The sequence below is a fragment of the Oryzias melastigma genome, linkage group LG15, assembly GCF_002922805.2.
Source record: "Oryzias melastigma strain HK-1 linkage group LG15, ASM292280v2, whole genome shotgun sequence".
In the NCBI taxonomy this organism is placed as follows: Eukaryota; Metazoa; Chordata; class Actinopteri; order Beloniformes; family Adrianichthyidae; genus Oryzias; species Oryzias melastigma.
Genome location: NC_050526.1, coordinates 14,568,376 through 14,590,078, shown reverse-complemented (window position 1 = coordinate 14,590,078; position 21,703 = coordinate 14,568,376). Strand labels below are relative to the sequence as shown.

At 38.4% G+C, this 21,703-nt stretch overlaps 1 protein-coding gene across 1 annotated transcript in view; it reads left to right on the top strand.

The window, feature by feature from the left end:
• The window catches only part of slc30a6 (solute carrier family 30 member 6), a 76,694-nt gene that overhangs the window by 34,675 nt on the left and 20,316 nt on the right, over positions 1–21,703 (top strand). Inside the window, exons 5-9 of the mRNA XM_024297383.2 lie at positions 1,538–1,580; positions 1,856–1,921; positions 14,735–14,815; positions 16,106–16,141; positions 19,582–19,676. Coding sequence (XP_024153151.1) covers positions 1,538–1,580; positions 1,856–1,921; positions 14,735–14,815; positions 16,106–16,141; positions 19,582–19,676 — 321 coding nt within the window. The remainder of the gene's footprint in view (positions 1–1,537; positions 1,581–1,855; positions 1,922–14,734; positions 14,816–16,105; positions 16,142–19,581; positions 19,677–21,703) is intronic.

Genomic DNA, 21,703 nt, shown 5'->3' with positions numbered 1-21,703 from the left:
GGTAACCCACTCATTAACTTTTTGGTTGACCGACTGATTGGTTTAGTTGCTAGCTAACCTCTCAGCTTACGCTCTGGCCTCTCTCCAAGCCTCAGTCTGAGCCTGTCTCAGCAGAAGCTTTCTGTGTCGCAACAAGAGGAGAACATTTCAGTCCAAAACAGTGGCTTACAAATCCCATTCAGTTACATTAAAAAACAGGAAAAAGAGAAACTGAATTTTTCCAGTGATACCTTGGTCACAAGCCCCCCTATGTGACTCGTACGGGTACTTTTTTTTGGGACGGACTGTTGGAGGGTTGTAGATAGGAGCGGTTGCACCTTAAGGAAAATGCAGGTTTGTCTGAAGCTACGCTCACGCTGCCTTCAGCAACGCACGTTCAAGCATTCACTTCCAATGAAAAATCTGTAGACGTGTGTAAATATGCATTTCGGGCTTTCACACTCAAAATCCTCTTTTTAGGCTCCTTGTACAAATCGCACAGCCATTGAACACACATTGAAAGTTAAATCAGGTTGAACTTTGACCAATCAGGGACTCTGACTTGATAGTGACATTTGGATGGTGTCACTTTTAATTATGAAAATACAGACCGTTTCAATATTGAACACAATGGAGAAATGAAAAAGTGCGGTTTGTGCGGCTGGAATTCTATGACTAATCTTTCATGCATCGGAATAGAGAATGATAAAAAAAAAAAAGCTTGGACCAAGATTTCGTGAGAACACCATGGGCTCTCCAGAACCCATGTTTAGTGCGTTTTTGAACATGCATCACATGCTTGGTGTAACTGTAGTTTTACAGTTCTCTTGTGCTTGTGCGGCCACCTCAAAGGACGTCATGAAAATGGATCATACCATTGTTATGTGGGGTAAATGCATCATGAAGTATTTGTAAGGCTTATGTAAGTTACAAACAGTTATGACATATGGCTGATGTTGTACCGTGCCCTAATGTCACACTCTAGTGTTCAGTAAGGTGCGAATACTTGCCCCTTTCTGACCGTGCACAAATGCACACAGCTGGTACCTCGACCCGAACCCTAGCCTGGTCCACGTCTAGTGCCGCGTATGGTACCCGTACTGATCTGCAGTACGGTTGGGGTTAGGATACTTGTGCAGTCCACATCCTGGTACCGGTTTGCGGCCCGGAGGTTGGGGAGCTATGATTTAATTGCAACAGCCACCACGTCAAAAAACAACAAGTTAGGGACACCCAAAAGATACATTTTTGACGCGGAAAGGTCTTTAACCATGCATCAAAATGTGACGATTTGGGAATGAGAATGTGTTCACAGTTTTGCTCTACAGGCTGAATGAGCGCTCTATGACCATAACAGTTTGTATGGGCCACCTGCATGCATGCTCTGTACAAGTTTGCCCATTTTTCACCCGCAGACATCCCGTATCCACCCATAAGGACAGTTGTGACTAAGCCTTGACTTAAAGTGGTTTATTAAACATTCCCTCGTCTAATGTTTTTCTTGTACCATGAACTGGACTCTGACCAGCGACTGACTTCCATTTTTCTTTTCTTCCAGCTTTAACCGCTTACACGTACCTCACCATCTTTGACCTCTTCAGGTAAGTGCTCTAACTTCTGTTTATCAGATAAAGCTTCACTTTCTATATCAAATACATGCATGGGCTTTCACTGTTTTCTTGACTTCATTGGGATAAAAGTGAATGAGAGTCGAGAGAAGCTGAACTTCAGCTGACCTCTCTGCTGTTTCTTTTCATCTGCCACTCGTCTCTCAGGGACACGTCTTATTTGCAGTCTGTCTCCTTCCATCGGATCAATTATTGTTCTCTATCCTCGTTTTCCTGCCATCACCCCCACCCTCCCCCCTCACCTGCAGTTTGATCACCTGTCTCATCAGTTCCTGGGTGACGATGAAGAAGCCCAGTCAGTTCTACTCGTTTGGGTGAGTTTGTGAGTTTTGCTCGCTGTCAGTCTTCTTGTTGAAGCAAAAGCGGACCTTAAAGATGATAACGTTAAAGCAGTTCCTGATTTTATTGTAAGTGGTTAATATTCATCAGAGTATCGATGATGCTCAAAGATGGATAATTATTTTGCTTCTTTGATTGTACAATTGAAAGACATTCAAACTCATGTAAAGTTTTGAATAACAACCCAAAGTCGCTGTTCTCTGCAACAGAATCCGCTGGAATTATGTTTATTTTTCAGGTTGAATTAAAGAATGAATGCACTACATAGTCATGGTATTCATAGAAATGTCCACAGAAATATTCCTATTTGTGCAACATGGATGAACATGTCCATCTCGGTATATTATTATCTAGAATAAATTTTTTTCTCTTTTTTTAGAGCAAAATGAGCCTGTAAATGTGGTTGTCAATGTTACGTTGGGAGGAAAATTGGTAACCATGCGGTGGAAGCATCATGATTAGGGTCACTGTGCCACAAACAGACTGAGTCAGCTTAAAGCTTTGGAAACGTGACTCCAGTCCTGCAGCTTTGACATGCAACACTTTGTGAGCAGCTTTGAAAGAGCAAGCCACTTTTCCCTGTGAGAAGATGCCGGAACACTAATGAGGTTTTTTTTTTTTTTAGCTTAAAACAAAAGAGAAGACAAACGTCTCTCTTAATATTCTGAGTTTTTCTAAATTTTTAACGTACATTTTACTTTTGTTCTGTGTGTCTTGTTATTCTAGAGGGCAGGGAACGACACTAAATAACTAACAGACAAAACAAAAGAATAAAAAGTACAAATTACATGATAAAGAAGTAACTAAAATACAAATCTTAACCAACTAAAATGCTCTCAAAAAGCAAGGGGCAAAAAGGCTGGTTGCAGCTCCAGGCTGTTTGTATTGGTAGCTTTTATTTAAAGCCATCCCATAACCACACACACGCACAGACACACACACAAAGACACAGGCTTCAATTAGTGTTGGTATTTGTGTCAGTAAAGTGGCCAAACGGTGCATTTGCTGCTGACATGTGACCCCCGACCCCAGCATTGGGAAAAGTGTTGATCGAGTGGAAATCTGCTTTTCAGCCTCACTTGAGTCTCATAATGCATGTGTGTGGGTGTGTGTGCGTGAGGCCATGCTCTTCTGTGGGAATCCTCGTGTACTATTTGTGTTCATTTGAGCGTATTATTGCTTTGTGAGTGCGTATGTGTCCTAATGGGCTTCCAGTTTGCGGTGGCTCAGCGGCAGATTTTACCAGCTTCCGACTCCTTTAAGCCCTGCAGAAGCACGAGTCTTACCAGGAATTAGTCCACGCCACTTTTGTCTTGGGTTCTTGAATGTTTGCAACTTGTAGTTTTGTTTAAGAAGAACTGAAATGAAAAGAAACGATCGCATTTAGAAGAAAAGGTTGTTTCTTTTTAGAGGGAATGAATTTACTTTTTTGCTTCAGTTTCTGCATTTGTTTTTAACCGAATCCAATAAAACTTGTTGTAACTACATTTTTTAAAACTAAATTTAAGAAAAAAAATCATATATTTCCTCTTTTTATGTGAAAAATTATCTTCTCCTCTACCTGATTGCCAATACCCAAAACATACCGTTTTAAAAAGCTTTAAATCATTTATTTTTAAATAATAACTAGTAAATATGTTTAAAATTATCTCCTGATGTTTGACAGTGGATCATTTTATTTAGTCGAAACGTGGAAAAGTGCCCCGTCTCTTCGCTCCCGTGCGTGATCAAAGTGGTCATAGAAGCGTGATGGTGGACCATCCTCCTATCCAGAGGAAGGACGCGGCTGCTCTGCTGCTGGAACCACAGGAGGTTCGGAGCAGAGCTTGACCTCTGACCCCACAGCATGCAAACTAACTGCCCAAACTGCGGGATGCTTTATGGAGGTCGTCTGTGAGCGTTGGCCACGCCACATTGTCTGCAAACACGGACAGCAGATCAGCCTGCAGGTGTCTGTGCCATAGGGGGTTTTGTTCGGTTCCACGCGTGCTCGCGCCATAAAATGCAATAAAACGCTTGCTGCTGTCGTATTGATTCACGTTTTTCAAAATGCAGCCATGCAAAGAGATGTTTGGTTGTGAAAATAATAAATGTTTGCAGGTCTGTTGTGACAGTTTTGATTGTTTCAATGGTAGCTAATGGTCATTGATGGTCTTGAAGTCCCATTCTAATCATATTGGGATCTATTTTTAAAGTTTTCCCGGTGTTTTTTTTAATTCTGGTCATTCCATTTTAAGCAAAACAATCCAAAAACTTGCCGTTTTCTTGGATATACTCTCAGCAGAGAGCAGAGCAACAGGAGTTTGTTAGAAATTTGCCGTTGGGTTATTTTCAAGATCGTTGGCGCAGAGCAACTACTTCCCACTTCCTATTACTGTGAGCTCTCTGTTTACATACTTTCCTGATAGATTTTAGCCCATCAAATTCCCAATCTAACATTACCCATGGTTCCCCCCTGGGTCTTTTTGCTCTGTCTTTTTTGTAGATACTTCCTGTTGTATATTTTGTACATTAGATACTGATTTTTTTAAAATGATAATTGTCATTATTATTGTCTGTTTGCACTGTGGGTTTAGATGAAAGCAATTTTATCTGGCTTTATATCATGCAATATATTTTTCAATAGACCTAACTTGAACTTAAAAAGTCTTAGAAATATTGAAGTTATGAATTTAAAATAATACTTAAAAAACTTTGAAAAATTGCGGAATTTTTATGTCTGAGCCTTAAAAATGTTGCTGTTTCACCCATGCATTTTTTCATCAGATAAAGAGCGGCAGAACCATTAGTTAGAGTGCACTAAAGAAGCGCTCCCCAACCTTTTTGTGGCTGCGGACCGGTCAATTCATGGGGGTTTTACCACAGTTCGGGGGTGGGGGGTGGGGAGTCTACAGTGGCTAAGAACTAAAAACTTATCCCATCCATCTGCAAAGAAAGTTTCCACATGCAACTTTTCTTGTGTTACATGCCGCCAGACTGGTTTTAGTGCTCAAGCTAATCGAGAGAATCTGGTCAATTTTCAAAATAAAAGATTTCCATCTCATTAACAAAAAAACGAAAAAGGTGTATAATTTATTAGTTCTTCCGCGGCCCGGTGGCAAGGGATCCATGGACCGGCACCGGTCCGCAGGTGGGGACCACTACACTAAAGCATTGCAACACAGACTGCAAACGAGGCAAGAAACTACAGTTTTGATCATAGGGAAATGTAAATGTAAACACAGCATGGATGGAATAGGTATCCAGCCAGCTGCTAATGCTTTTGAAGCAGCGGGTGCTAGCTAGCTCCCTGCTTGTGCCTGGGCACCATCTGCACTGACTTTTTTTATTTATTTTTATGATTTTGTCAAAAATAGTCTGAGAAATTGGTCTTAACTTTTGATATATATACGGTCATAAAAAGTCTTAAATTTAACTAGAATAAACATGTAGGAATTTTGTTACACCGGTGCAACAAAAATGCCAAGCAGTATTGGAGCTATCCAGCTGTTCAGTATCGAGCCAGATATGAGCTGAGACGAGGAATACAAAGACTTACATGGATCTAGTCGTCTACAAGTGGATGCATCAAAATGAAGCGGAGAAGGGTCCCCAGCATATTTTCTACATAACAAATATGATTTTAGCAACAATTTGAAAAAATAAATACTCAAAAATGCAATGTACTCCCAGAACAATGACACAAGAACATGTTAAAAACTCCCAAAAACATTTTCATCTAAGTGGATCTTTAAGTGACATACTACTCTACTCTTTTAGAAAAAGATTGCCTCATTACAGATTTGCGCTGACAAGACACTATTTATATTTAGTTGTTTCCAAGCCATGTTTAATCATATTTGTTAAAAGAATAAACATACTTCAGTGCTTTATTTAGGAATACAAAAGTTTATACTTTTTTTTTCAAGTTCTCTTAAGTTTTACACATTCAATCCGATGCAACCGTCAACATTTTTGTTCTTGTTTTGTTTAAGATTTTTTTGCTCAGCTTTTAAAGTAATTCAGTTCTTTCCTGGGTACACTTCTGGAAGTCCCTGAGCTGCATCTCTCAATTGTTAATTAAATGTTAATTTCTCAGAATCCTGTTGTCCAGTTTAGCAGCTATGTGTTTGTAGTCTTCCTTTGCCTCTTCATTCTTGTTTCAATACATAAATTGCCCTAATGGTTAATGCTTGCTTGTCTTAGCATAGCACTTTTTTTACTTAAATATTCTTAACATTTTTACATCTAGATATCAATTTTTATCTTTAATTTGAACATGTTCTGCATGTTTATTTCTCTGTGCATTAGCAGCTTTTGTCCACCGTCTTCGTCTATATTATGACTTGCTCACGGTTGTTTTAATCCACAAAGCGTTTCATTTAGCTCGCGCTCAAGCTCTCGGGCGGGCTATTAGATCACTGACAGCCAGCCAGGAGTTTAACCCAGTAAGCTCCGCGGACCACTTATTGAGGCAAAAGCCGCTCAGCCCGCACAGACTGCAGCAGTTTAATAACATCAGCGGCACAGAATCGGCTCGCTCCTGCAGCTCTGTTGCAGGGCTCTGTTATATCCTGATTGCTTAGAGGACAGATCAGTTTTATTATTTGTATTTTTCACAGATGGATAGGCACAAGCAGCCAGCAGGAGGTGTATCGCCTTGCCACCATGGACATGATTTACTCTCTCAGTATTTGTTTTGATGATACAAACACAAGATTACTGAACTTTAGGGATTATGATTTTCATAAAACAATATTTCCATACACATATAGGTTAATCCACTCATTACTCCCATCACACAGTGGGATAAAAGTTGCCCTTACTGACAGAGGACCATTAAACGTAGCAGATGAGAACCCACATCCATGTTTATGTGGATGATGGTGGTCTCTGGACTGATGAAGGTTTTATCCAGATAGATTCAAGATTCTTGAATTTGTTAAGTGCACAGTTTTCACTGACATACACAAATGCATTTCAGTACAACTTAATCAAGATGAGGTAGAAAACAGAAATATATACAGGTCAAAGTTGATGGTGACACAGTCAAGACAACCCCTGGTGTCATGCAATACATTTTTGTTCAATTAATTAATCATGACTTGTAATTAATTAATCAAATTAATCTGTTTTCAATCTATCCTAACGACTGCTGTGAAAAGCCTCATGTTGAGAAAGTTTTTTTGAATTTGTGACATTGTGTGGCAGTAAAAAATCAAAATACTATAAAAAAAAAGGTGGTTATGAAGTGTTCTTATAACAGAATTCTTACATTTACTTTTACACCACCAATGGGGATTAAAAAAAAACAATAACAAAACATAAGGTTCATAGTTCTCTAATTTAAAGGGCCTCTTTTCTTTAGTCTTTCAGAGTAAACTATATCCGTATCATGATCATATATTACCTTTGAAACACTAAAAAGCAAATTATTTATGAAACATTAGTTATTTTTGCAAACTCTTTTCATAACCGTAAGTAAAACGCTGATCAGCACTAGCTTCGTGGAGAAAGTGTTTGTGTTTGCCTTGGGGTGGCGGTTCTCAACTTATGATTTAAGCTATTGAGGACCCGCTAGTTTTCATGGGTATGGGAGGGGCTGCTGTTGAGAGCGCAGGTATTTAGACGAATACTCAGAAATGTGTGAATGGATCAAAACCGCTTTGGGGTTGTTTATAGTGATGAATGAACAGTGAACGAACAATGAACACTTAAGCAAAGAACATTGGCCAGAAACGTCCTATTAATACCATACTTATGTTACTTATTAAACAAATTCAGTTTGATAATAAACACCTTGTCAGGCTTCATGCCTAACACAATAATGACTTGTGGGGTTGTAGCATTGCTTTGGGTAAATTCTGTTAAGAACTACAAGTCTCACATTGATTATGTCACAGAAGCGACAGGCGCGGGACGCATGCTGTGCGCTCAGACAACAAGACATACACTGAGAGGAATGTAAAACATGTTTCAGCTGAGTTGGAATAGGAAGTAGTTGGACCTCTGTTTTTTAAAATCTGAGAACACAACAGTAGTTATACATTAAAAAAGGAGATTAAAGAGATAAAAAAGTAACATGCTAATTTGTCTGTAATTAATTAATCACGATTAATGTGATAATTCGACACCCCTATGGAAAACCCTTCCCTCCCATCGAAGACAGTCTAGGATTTGCATCACCTCTACACTTAGTTCTCCAGATGTTATTTTTACACTCACAAAACCAATGACTGATTATAGATTGATTACAAAGGAATTTAAATCACCCACTAGTTTGCTTTGAGGTGATTTTGAGCCACTTTTTAGTTTTACGTTTACCGTTATTTTGACAGGATGTGACATCTCTGGCATGTATGAATAACGAGGCCAGAAGGATGATGAAATAAAGCTCGACTAAGCTATAACTCTTCCTTTGAAGAGCACTTTAACACTACTGTAAGCTGAAACAAAACACTATGTTTAACCTGGCAGTTGTTGATGGATGGCTAAAAGGTCTTTGTAGACCTCAGAGTTTGACTGACAACACTTCCTTTGAGTGGAAGGTTACAGTTAATAAAACAAATTCATGACGTAAAAAAGATCTTTTTCTCCTATTTTCCTTTTTTTCTGAAGAAGCATTGTTCTCTGCAGCTGTTTGGAGCTGTGGCTGTAAGTTCTCTGGTACCTGTTGTGATTGCCATTTCCAAACGGGTTGTGGTGAACATCAGAGGTTAGGGCTGCCATCAAGCTGAAAAGCCTGACTGGCTTATGGACTCCTGAGGCAGCTGACCGGGTCCAAGTAGTCCAAGTAAGCTGCGACCCAAGCAACTGTGAAAGGGTAAAACTTGTTGCGTAGAAAAGTTCAGTGAGACCATGGAGGAGGATTATGGGTTGGTCTCAAAGATATTCTGACAAAGTGTTTAACGCTGCCAAAGTTTTCCTGCTGGCACCACTTTTGGTGCTGGTGGATAGCCGTTTCCTTGGATTAGAGATTAGTTGAGAGACAGAAAAAAATCCTCGAGTATCCCTTCAACCCTGGTTACATGCCTTCTGTAGAGGAAGCTGAGGCTAGGGATTCCTGAATGGAGCTGTCAGCTTGGCTGAAAACACTGGGGTAGTTGAGGAGCTCCTTGGTGGCAAAACACCTTGGATGGATGAAGTCCCTCCACCCAGTACCTCTTGTCTTTGGATACTTTGGGACTGATTTGGTTGATAAGTCTCTGCTGCATTGCATGGCTTTGAGAGACAGCAACCATGAATATTCAATGTGGGGTAGTATTTCTTAATTATTTTTTAAAGAAGGGGAACCAGAAGGTTTGTTACAACTGACTTCTTGGCTATCCCAAGAAAGTCTGACCAGGCAACAAATTTGTTTGAGAGTACTGGAGAAGAGAGTAAAGCCAATAATCAAACCTCAGATTCAGAAACGATGCGTTTTTTGTCCTGGTCGTGCAACAGAAGACCAGGTTTAAACCGTTCATAACTTTGTGGAGGGTTCATGGACATTCGCTCTTCCAATCTAAATATTTTTTTTTTGATTTTGAGACTGCAATCAACCAATCCCACTGTGATGTGCTGTGAGGACTGCTATGAGAGTATTGGACCTTGGGAAGACTTACTCGGGGACATTTAATCCTTGTAGACTAAGGGGAGGACACAAGGCACACTAGAGAGGCTACGTCTCTTGGCTGGTCTGGCAATGCCTCAGGATCCCCCAGAGGAAGTGGCCGGGGAGAGGGAAGTTTGGGTATCTTTGCTTACACTGTTGTCCCATAATTTGCTCCTATCGAACAAAGCTTAAGGTTTAACAAAGGTTAAGTTTCAAGTGGAGTCTAATGTGGTTAAAGTCCCACTCCAATTATATGTTCTCCAATTATATGTCCTATCTGTTGTAAAGTGGTCTTTTAATTGTGATTATGCTGTTTTTAGCAAAAAATTAAAAAGCAGTGGAGCAGGTAGACTTTTGCTGCCCATCCATGGCAGTTACTGCATCATGAATCCTATTATTTTTCAAACTCAAGAAAAAAAATGTACTGGAAATCGCTGGTCAGTGATAGCTTTGGTTTTCCCGGTTTAATAAATCAGTTAAAAATAACACACTGTTTAACATTCAGCAACAGTCACAACATTGTAAAAAGCAAAACAGTAACTGGTTAAACTCTACAGCATTATCCCATGCTGGAATGAGGCTTTTTGTTCCTGCTTAGTTTCTGCAGAGGGGCAGTTGTTCTTTAGATATTCACCTCTGAGTTGTAGGCAGGACAGTTGGCATGGGACAACCCTAACCCCCTTACAGTCACCCATAACCGAGAGCTCTCTGTTTACACACTCCCTTATTAGCTTACAGCCCCTCACACCCCCAATCTAACAATACCAGTGCAACAAAAATAGGCCTATTCAGCCGTACGGTTTTGAGCCAGATGCCAGCTCGGACGAGGAAAATAAGAACGTACATGGATCTATTTGTCTACAAGTAGATGACGTCAGAATGAAGCGGAACAGGGAGCTTGTGGCCCTCCCAACGTATTTTCTGTCACAAATAGAAGCTTTTTCCAAAAGCATTTTGTCTTCTGCTCCTGATTCACAATGATTTTGATAAAGAAATAATCAGAAATGCAATTTAAATGTAAATTTTCTGAATATATGTCCTCCATAGTGAGAAAAATGTCACAAGAACATGTTAAAAACACAAAATATATGATTTATATATGGGTCTTTAAACTGTTATTCTTCTGTGCCTAACCCTATGATACTAGTTTCTCTGGTGATCCTGCACTTTTCGCTCCATGTCTTAGTTGGAAATTATCCAACACACTCCATTAATATCTCTCTCTGTAGCGCCCTCCTATTAATCTATCTCTCTATATTTCTCAGTGTCCATTAGAATAATTAAAATGGATCAAACCATCAGATCTGTAGAGCACATGTCATAGCGTGGCAGCTCGCAGCTCCTGATCCGTTGTTGTTTTGACACAGTTTTTCTTTGTTTTCTTCAGCGGCCGCCCTTACCCTCTTCGTGTGTGACCATGTCTCTTGTATTAATCCATGGTGCGCTTCATTTAGCGTAGACACAGACTTGGAGAGTCTTGTTATGCGGGCCATTAGATCACAGTTAGTGTTGAGTTATCCCCATTAGCTCAGCAGAACGCTAACTGGGACAAAGCTGCTCTCCATATGTTGGGGTCAAGGGTCAGCAACTGCTGTGGCACTACATGTCAGAGTTGCAGACCTGAATTGTTGAGATTTGACCTTACACTTAGGCACAACCACAGTTTCATTGTTTCCGTGGATGATGGGAAGTTTTTATGACAGTTTTATTAGAGGGGTGAAGTTGAACCTTTTCTTTATGAATGTTTGATCAAAATTAGAGCTGAAACAGTAAAAAGTGTCGTTCAGCAATATTTATCGAGATTCTTCTGTGGCAGCTCTTTTTGCTGATGCTTCACTAAACTTTATGATCATTGAGAAAATACGTTTATTCAATGAAGTAAGTAGAAATATGCCTACATATTCTTAATTGATTGGATTAAGTTTTTAAAACATTTCGCTAAGTCTCTGCTATTCCTTTAACCCTAGAGCACTATTGCCGGGTAATTTTCACCCGAGCAAAAGTATTTACATTATTTTTAATTTGTAGCATTTTTTGAGTGTCATGGGTCCCTGGGTAAAGTCTCACATGTCCCAGGAATGAGTCAACCAAAGGCCAAGTATACAGTATTACTTATTTTTTTAGGAATTTTTTCTTCTCAAATTCCTACTTTTTTAGGTCATTTTCAAGCATGTTCTTAGGATCTTCCTATGCTTTTTTTTCCCATTTTGTTGCATAAAGCACAGTCTAAAATAAAAGAAAACTACTCTAATTAAGCATGTGTTGTCATAGCTTGATTTATTTTTTATGAGAAATACTTTTTATTGGGTATTTTATACCCAATTACCCAGCAAAGGTGATGGTGTAACTTTTTATAGCGAAAGTGTTCTAGGGTTAAGATAGAGACAAACCTTAAATGTGCATTAAACCATAAAATCAATCAAATATGTCATCACTGACACCAGTATTTCATAAATTATCCCAATATCAAGAAGCATTACAACATTAAAACAATATTTTCTAATAGCCATACTTCTGTTAGTTTTAAGTATTTATGAAAATCTTGTGACCCAAACAAACTGAACTGAATGTTTTCTGTGTATCATTGAAGCACATGCACGTCTTCTATAGGTGCGGGAGCTGATCTCTGTGAATCACAATAAGAAATATTCTAAATATAATGAAGTAATGCAGTCTTTGAATGGTTGCGTGCTACTCCTAGCCCAAATTCTTGGTTTAATGAAGCGCTTAGGAATGCACCCCCACCCTTTTTTTTGCAATGGTCTCATACACGCACTCAAACACTTATCAGTCTCATAACAGCAGGTAGTCATGGCAGCTCACAATATCTCATACAATATTTAATTGAAGGCCCGCCATGCCCATCAAATTTAGTCAGTGAGTTTTTTTTTATTGATTAATTTTTGGATTAAAGCCAAAATCAGACATCAGTGGTGGAGAAGACAACACAGGACTAGACATGGCTGACTAAAACATTCAAATATGGCTAACTTACAAACGTATTGCATTATTTTTGAGGGGTTTACACAAACTGAAGGAGCAATCAATGCAAACATTTTAGGTTTCGTTAAAAAAAAAAAAAAAAAACCTTTGTGAATATCATGTGAATTATTCTCAATGATAATGACTTAAAATTACCAGAACTAGTTACATCTTTGTTTAATTTTTCAATGAATAAGATTATCTTAAAAATATACTAACTCTTATGAAACCTTGATAATAACATTTCAATTCCAATAACTAAATGGGATGCAGACCTGAGTTTGCGCTGGCCCTCCTGGCGCGGTGGGGGGGCTGCTCTTCTGGCTGGGCTGGGACATACACTCTCTGTGCTATTTATTCCTGGTTGTTTTATGATCTTATTACCCTCTGTTACCATCTTCTTTTCTCTCTAAACCCCCTCTTGTACCTTTCTTTTGTGCCCTCCCCCTTCTTCTTTTCCGTGCTGTCCAACAAAAAAGAAAAAACGATATAAACATAATCAATATAAATAAAGTTTAGCATAAAATACAAAAGGGGTTGTGTTATGATAGTACAATCTGTCTAACACAGGAGGCTCTCAGCTCGCATCTGTTTGCTCAGCTGTTGAACAGGACAAGTTGAAGATAAAAAAAAAAAAGAAAAGAAAAAGTAACAAAATAGTGTGTATTATTGATTATGCACAGAAAACATTCTTATATCTTTGGAGTAGACATTATTATGAATTACAGGTCATGTAACAGATATGTTGGGCTCATTGATTATCATGACAGTACATCTTCACATTAATCCAGTTATCATTGCTACACGATGATGATCAGAAAATTGATAGCTTATTGATTGTCATTAGAAAACACTTTTACACCATTTCAGTTATATGTATATGATTGATTGATTTGGTTTATTTCAAGCCTAGATTGTGAAAAATACAGGACAAAACACACAAATATTTCAAACTCATTACAGAAATACTGGAATTCTTAGATTAGAAAATAGAAAACAGACAAAAACACACTTCTGTCACATTTGATTCATTAAATACCGCAGTTATTAACTAAGGTCAAGTAGAGTTTGATTGATTGCTTGAAAAGGAGTGGGAAGAAGCGTATTTATAAAATCCGACCCCTACTTAGTTACTTTATTTTACAGTTTTGTATAGCTATGTAATCTGGTTCTGATCAGATCAAATGTAAAAACATGTTTTAATATATATATATATATATATATATACATGTATTCCCAGTAGCAAATTGAAGAGCTTGTTGATGATTAGACTTATAAAACATTATTTCTTAATTTCAAGAAACAGTAACATCAATCACACGTTATGTAACGTATATGTAATAACTGATTATCATCAAAATACAATTTCTTATTAATCCAGATAACATCCTTACACATTGTAAATCACACACCATGCATTGATTATAATCAAAAATGCACTATCACATTAATCTAGTAATTATCGCTACGCACTGCTGATTAAGTTAAAAATAAATCTATGTATGTGCATGTATGTGCGTGTCTGATATGCTGTTTCCAGCTTAGTTTGTCGTCATAATTATCCCTAAGACTTTGATTTCTATGACGTTCCCAATTGTCCCATTATTTCTTTTAAATGACAACTCTGCGTTAGCATAATGGTTACCAAAAAAAATCTTTTGTTTTGTTTATGTTTAAGGATAATTTATTGTAATCCCTCCATGTTTGTATTTTATTTAGCTCTGTATTTACCATATACCTTTACATGAATAGGAGTAATCAGATTATGTTGTGCAGATAATGTGATGTTGTAATTATTGGAAAAAATGACTGATTTATTGTAAAATTTCAGTGACGTCTTAGAACTCAGAAAGGGATAAGCAGTGTTGAGTTATTTTTAAAATGTATCCACTTAGCTTAACTTCAACTTGACAGAGAATACATTCTTTTTTTTTTTTGCTTTTTAGCTGTAAAAAAATCTAAATATTTTCTATGATTAATTGACAAATGTTTACATTGCATATCTAACTTACTAACCATTTTTAAATTATCCAACATTTTTGATGATTTATTTTGTTTATTATTTGAGTTCTTCATATACAAAATCCCCGATTAGATAAACTTTCAATAAGAAATATCAGTGGATTATGACATGGTTTCAGGAGGCTAACAATTCTGTTGTCTACTGGTTGTTTACTGGCTGCTTGGTGACGTTATGGCTGACTGCTGTTTCTGTCTGCCTTGTTGTCTTCAGGTTTGAGAGGCTGGAGGTTTTGGCTGTGTTTGCTTCAACCGTCCTCATCCAGCTGGGGGCTCTGTTCATCCTGAAGGAGAGGTGTGTGTTCACCCCCATGACACCCAACACAATCAAATGACTGTCATATACTGAGAATGTTTTGTTTCTTTTGTCAGATGTGACTACAGCACACAGATCATTCTAAAGACAGAAGCCATTGGCTGTATGTGTGGATATGAAAAAAGCAGAAACAATCATTTTATTTTTTTCTTTGAATGTATTTAATTTACAAGGCCAGGGTCTGACTGTGGCTTAGAATTTAATAAGAAATAAACCATAAACAAACATAAAGGACATTTTTGAATATGTTTATTATTATTTTTCTTGATTGTGCATTTGTAATGCCAATGTAAGAACCAGGCATTTAATAACTTGACTACAGTAATAAATCATGGATGAATACATTAAATTGTTTATATTAATAATTACTGACAAAAAACAGCTTCAAATATTGATAATAAACAATTATTATTATTATTAATAAAACAAAACCTAAAGAAATCATAAACAAATGTTAACAGTCAGGTTTTAGTCCATTGAGGTTTGAGTTGAGGAGTATAAAAATTTAGGTTTTTAATGAGAAAAGCTTATATTCCAACCATAATGCAGCAGTGACCAGATAACTCGCCATTTTTAATGCAGTGTTCAAGGCTTTGGAAAAGAATCAGACAAAATTGGGTTTATAAAGCAACAATAATTGATGAATTAGCAGGGTGAGTCCTAGCTGTTGAATTGTGTTTTTGAATCAAACAATGCCAGAGCCTGCTGACCAAAGAGAAGACTACAGTCATGAAGCAGGAGATGGTCCAGGCTTTTGCCTCAAAACTTAAGAGTGGAGAAGTGATGTTAAGCAAAAGTTTTTAATTCTTTTTTCCATTAAAATGAGATTATGGTGCTATAATAGATGTTTATTCTATCTGCACCTGACATTGGGGGATCCATTTAAGCTTGTTGTGGGAAAGCAGAAACACATTTATTTATAAAGCTTTTTGATTCATAATACTCAGTGAAAACATAATGATACTCTGTCAGAAGAGGAAACTTAAAGAAGTAAAGTAGAAACTCTGAGCTGCCCCCACCAGGAAATCTGTACTGATTGTTTGTGGGGTCCAACTTCTCCCAGTGCAGACCTCATGTTTTCCTCAACAATTGATGCCTGAGTGTGTCTGCTACAAAGAAAAACATTAACTCCTGTGTGTTTGTAGAGTTAGTCTTGTTCTGTCACTGTGTCTGTTCTTCTCATCTACTGATTCATTTACCCTCCTCCCTTACAGCTCCAGAGTCCCACCTGACCACTTTTGTTTACTGTGTTTGTTTGTGTTTTGTTAGCGTGGAGCGCTTCATGGAGCAGCCTGAGGTCCACACGTAAGTACGACCCCTCCACACACTAATTCCCACATCTCACTGCTAAATTAACAGAATGGATGTTTTTGTTGTGTGTATACACACACAAAGACACACCGAAACAGTCCCAGCTGCCATCAGAACAGAGCAGGAAAGCAACTGGGTCATGATAACCAAAAACTAAATTACATGTCAGATGGGTGCACTGTCGAGCCAACTTCTTTTTAGCACAAAACATGCGATAACTTGTTTGAAGATGTGTTAATGGAGCACTGTGTCTGCTACCAAATGTAAAATTAATGGCACTGTTAAAACACTAACGTTCTAAACTGCATGAAGAAAAAAAATCCTTATTTCAAATTTAGTCTTTTCATCTTTCAGAAGCCTGATTAACATCTTGCTATGTCACTTTATTGTTTTCCGTCTTGCTCCCTTTAGTTAATTTTTGCATTCTTAACTCTGAGCTCAGTCTTTTCCACCTTTTGTTTGCTCCCTTTTGGGGTCTCCACAGTTAATCATTCAACTCAGTCTCACTCTCTCCAACTATCTAAGCTTAATGTTTGCACCTTAAAAAACAACAACAGTAAATGACTGACAAGTGACTTATTGGTGACAGATCATCAAACGTTCAATACACACCCCTGGTTTAGCAGTTAAGGGAAAACTTGATTGTCACATTACTCAGATCCTAAAGTAGTGGGACAATTTGAATATAGTTTTAGATGTTCTACAAAGGTTGCAGTGTGGATTAGGTATGCTCATGCTTTTTCAATGAAAAAAAGTTCGCCATATGTATAGAGATACTTTAGATCTTAAAATCTGATGTCATTTAAAAATTCAAACTTAAAACAGCAACTGACCTAAAGGCAACCTCAAGTTAGGTCTCACAAGTGCAGATGATCCCGGACGAGCCCCCAACTGAAGATAGAACAGACATGTTTCCCACATGCCCCAGGAAGCTGCTGTGTGCTTTTTGGTTGATTAAAATAAGGCATCCAGCTGTATTCTGGATAATTTAGAGAGGTTTAATTAAGCAGACTCTCAAGCCTGTTAAATCTGTTGCAATAATCAAAATAATAGACTAGTGCCAGCACAAGGAGTTAAGATAACTCATCTACATAGTAAGGAAACAACAAAACCACTTTCCACACTAAGAAGGACCAGCGTAAAGTCTCTTTTTCTGAAGCTAGCAGCCCTTTGGAAGGGCTTGGGGACAAGATCCATTAACGGCTGCTTATTGTTATCAATTTAAATTACAATTAAATGTTATTGTTTGACAGAAACAAGATTTAAAAATTAAACATGCCTAGCTTTTTTATTTTAAAAAGTGACTTTTGACTGTAGTTAAAAATATATTTTTTCCCTCTGGTTACAAGTTTCCAGATCACTCCATCCTCCCCCATAAGAAAACAGATTAAGGATAGTTTTGATAACCTAAAACACTATGAGATTTAAACCTGTCATGTGTGGTGGGATTACATCTCACCCTTTTTCACCCTGTCACTCTCTTTCTTTTTTCTCCTCGTGTTTAATGTGATTGGACAGCACAGGAGGCGGCTGCTGACTGGGGTACAGGTGTCCGCTGGGCAGAAAGGCTGACCCAATCATTCTCCTCTCCTTTAATCTCTTCTTTGAGCGAGCGGAGTTGTTGTGGCTCAGTGCTGAGCGGCTCTTTTAGTCCTGTTATTTGAACCAGTTTCTAGTCCTCTAAATGGATTGTCTGGAATGATTGTTGTATTAAAGACTGATGGTCTTGTAAGTCATTGTGGGATCCGTGTTTTGATAACAGAACTTTCATTTGCAGAGACCTCACAAGCCCCTGCAACACAAATCATTTTGTTAAAGTTCTTTGAAGGTCAGAGGAGAGGTTTGACCTTGCTCTGCTCACTAATTCTACTTGCACAATTTGGCCCAGTCACAGCTTTGTGGGAATTTTGGAAGTGACATTGATGCAAATTCTACCAACTTTATAGGCCCATATAGCAGGTTAGTTATTAGCTTTCTAGCTTAGCTAGTTTTAAACATTTTTTTGTATTTCCATTACTTGTCATCTAATGTCATTTAAGAGAGATTGTCAGTAATTGTTAGTATTTCTTCCATTTTCTAATAATTGCTTCAACAGTTGAGCTCTTTTCACCAAACTGTTTGCTTATTGTAGATTGGTTCAGGTGGTCTTGTTCAGCTGTTCAGTCCTGTCCTTGGTGTCCTTTGACAGCTCTTTGGTCTTGCTCATGATAGAGAAGTCTGCAGTCTGACTCTTAAACCCTTCCACTCTCCTTGGCTTGTTTACATTAAAAGTGGGGTCATCTGGGCCCCACAAGACAGTGCACTGAACTTTTTTTTTATCATTGATTTTTGAGTTTCACTAATGTCCATGGCAGACAGAAAATCCTATCCACCTTTGTCCACATTTGTCATGGAAAGAATCACACATCAATATGTGGTTGGAGTCATCTGGACCCCAAAGAGAGCGGAAGGGTGTAAATGGGTACCTTTTATACTGTTCAAACAGTTGCAATTATACAGTTAACACGTGGAGCATAGAAGAGTTTCTTAGCAAAGTAACAAGTCAGCAAGAAACAGAGTTCTTGTTTGTTTGTTGAAACTAAATACTTAATTTTTGTACCATAGTACAAATAAATTATTTGAAAATGAAACAATGTTGTTTCCTGTATTCTATTTTAACATTCTGTCTCCCCCAGCCTAAGTGTGTTGATGATGAACATTGTAGAACTCTCAACTTTTCCGGAGGATAACTTGCAGAATCATATTTTTATTCCTCACTTATATAGTTTTGCTTTTCTTTCGGCAAAACAATGCAACAGAGCTTGGTTTGAGTTCAATTTTGATGTGGTTTTGATAAGGTTAGGTATGTTGCTGTAAGGCAGCCAAAGCATTACAACAGAAAAGATCGGGGAGCCTTTAGTAAAACTACTGGGTCCCATATTTTTGTCTCCCAATAAAGCTATTAAATCAAGCAGGTAAATGTACTGTGGCCATGCTGCTTAACCTCCGAGTTGATTTCAAAGTCATTAATGAAAAAGAGTGCCAAATTAGGCTCTAAGCTGCTCTGTTGTGTTTCAGTTTTAGAGGGAAAATATCCACAGTCACCGTTCTCCAGAAAATGACTAAATGCATTTCAGATGATTCTCTCTGACCTTTGTTGGCTTGAGAGTCTGGTCACGTTGTAATTTCCCATTGTAACCACTGCCTTTAGGGTTCAAAACAAATAAAATACAGGCCCCAAAAGTACAAAAATAATAAATCGGCATACAGCAGGACTATTCAGAACAGAGTAGGGCTTATGGGTAAGCAACTCTTGATGGTCTAATTAGGGAAGGACATAAATTCATTTGCTAAATAATCTTTTTTCAAAAGATTATAATTGTTGTGATTATTTTTGTTTCCAAACACCTTACTCATATTTTTGTTTCACAAACTCTTTCCTTTTCTCTCCTCAGCGGGCGCCTGTTGGTTGGGACCTTCGTCGCTCTGTTCTTTAATCTTTCCACGTTGATGTCTGTCAGGAACAAACCCTTCGCATACGTTTCTGAAGGTACCGTCAGCCCCTCCCTACACCCAAACACGCCACAACATGGAATTCCTTCCTGTAGACATTCTTATTGAGCAGTAGGTGTAACGGATCACAAAACTCACAGTTTGGATCGTGTTACTATTTTAGGGTCCTGATTCGGATCATTTTTCAGATCAGAAAAAAAAAACAACAGGAAAAAAACAAGAAAATGAAAAGCCTAAAATTCTTTTTTTTCTTTTTTTTTATTTAAACGTATTTGAGAAAACATAAATAAACTACTTCAAACCACAAATATACACTCCCACATCTTTGAACATAAATAAAAATGTAAAAATGTGTAGTTTCTGATTACATCTGAACCCAGGCTCAGAGACGAGCACCGATGCTTTTATTTAGCTCTTCAAAATTAATAAACCTGATCTCAGTATACGCATCCTCCATGACGAGTTCGACAAAAGTTTTTGACGGAAGCTCCTCCCACACGAGCAGCAGGAGCTTCGGGGTAACAGACTTTTGGATAACTGTCAAGAAACAACTTTGACGCTTGTTAGAACAACGAAGTTGTACAGTACATGAATTTGACACCAATTGCATTCAGTGTGGAGAGATAATAGATTTTAAGGTACGCAAAGCAGCAGAGAGTCAGTAACGGCTGGATGGCTCAGTTGGCTGCTAGTAGGACTGGAGCATGGGAATCCAAGGTTTATTACCCATGGGGTGGGTTGAGCTTAATCCAGTGTAGTTCCAAATGTTACGGTCACAAATACAAATGCTACCACATGATGGGATGGTATCTGTTGAATCTTTAAGATTTCATGCCACCTGATTGTTTTGGTGATGAATGTAGTCTGCGGCAGTCAGGTTTGCAGAATGGCCAGCCTTTTATTTTTATTATTTTTTTTATACTTCCGGGCTACCAGCTGACTGGTGGCTTTTAATATGGATGGCCACCGTCCGGAGACATTTACACATCCTCCAGTCAGAACTCCTGCTGGCCCGCAATTCTGGCTGCCAGCGACCTGTTTCCGCCCAGCTGTCACCTGATTTTGTAATGGCGGCATGCCACTCTGTCACTGGACTGCGACAGAGCAGCCACTGACTGATATCAACTTTTAGAGAAAAAATGTCCTTTTGCCACAAAATTTTAATTTTTCCTTAAAATATCTGCAACCACCACGCAGCGTTTAAGAATACAACTGCCACCTTCCGATTACATATGCTGCCGCACAACCACCTTCTGATTTTGCTGTAAAACTTGCATGTAGGTCGCTGTGTGACGGGACTTTGGGATATGTGACTGTAGCCAAAGGCTATGTAGCCACAAAGGGGCCCAAGTTTGGGTCTTCCTATACCGGTCCCGAGCCCGGATCAAATACAAGGTTGTGTCAGGAAGAGCATCTGGCATAAAAAAAAAAAAAAAACATAAAGAAGATGACAAAGAAATTCTTTAAAATCTGGTTGTTTTTGTGTCTCATAGTTTGGCTATTCCTATGATGAATATTACAGGCCTCTCTCATCTTTTTAAGTGTGAGAACTTGCACAATTGTTGGCTGACTAAATAATTTTTTACCCCACTGAAGAGCTTCCTTCTCTCCTCTGTGAACAGCACCCTGATAAGTGAGGTCAGTCAGAAAGTCTGTTTTATTTTGTGCGTTCAGAGAAATCTCAACAACACTTAACATCTGACATTTTGGAAAAGGAGGGGACACACACACACTCCCTCTCCAACCAAGCGAGGCTGAAAGTGCATTATGCAACAATGTTCCAGGCAGTGGTGGTGTTAGAAACCACACCAATACACACAGTTGAGCTCCGTACGCTCCCTCCATGCGGATCATGAATAAATCACTTCCATTAAAAGTTTGTTTAAAATGACTCGGCCTGCTGGCAAAACAAACAAAGCACGCACTCACAAACACACATGCGCGCACACAGACTCAGATGCGGCGCTTAGCCTGAGGGTCATTCGCTGTCGTCAAACATTAAAGGTGGGACAGTGCAGTCAAGCAAGTGCGCTCATATTTTCCTCCTTTTTTTTTTTTTTTTTT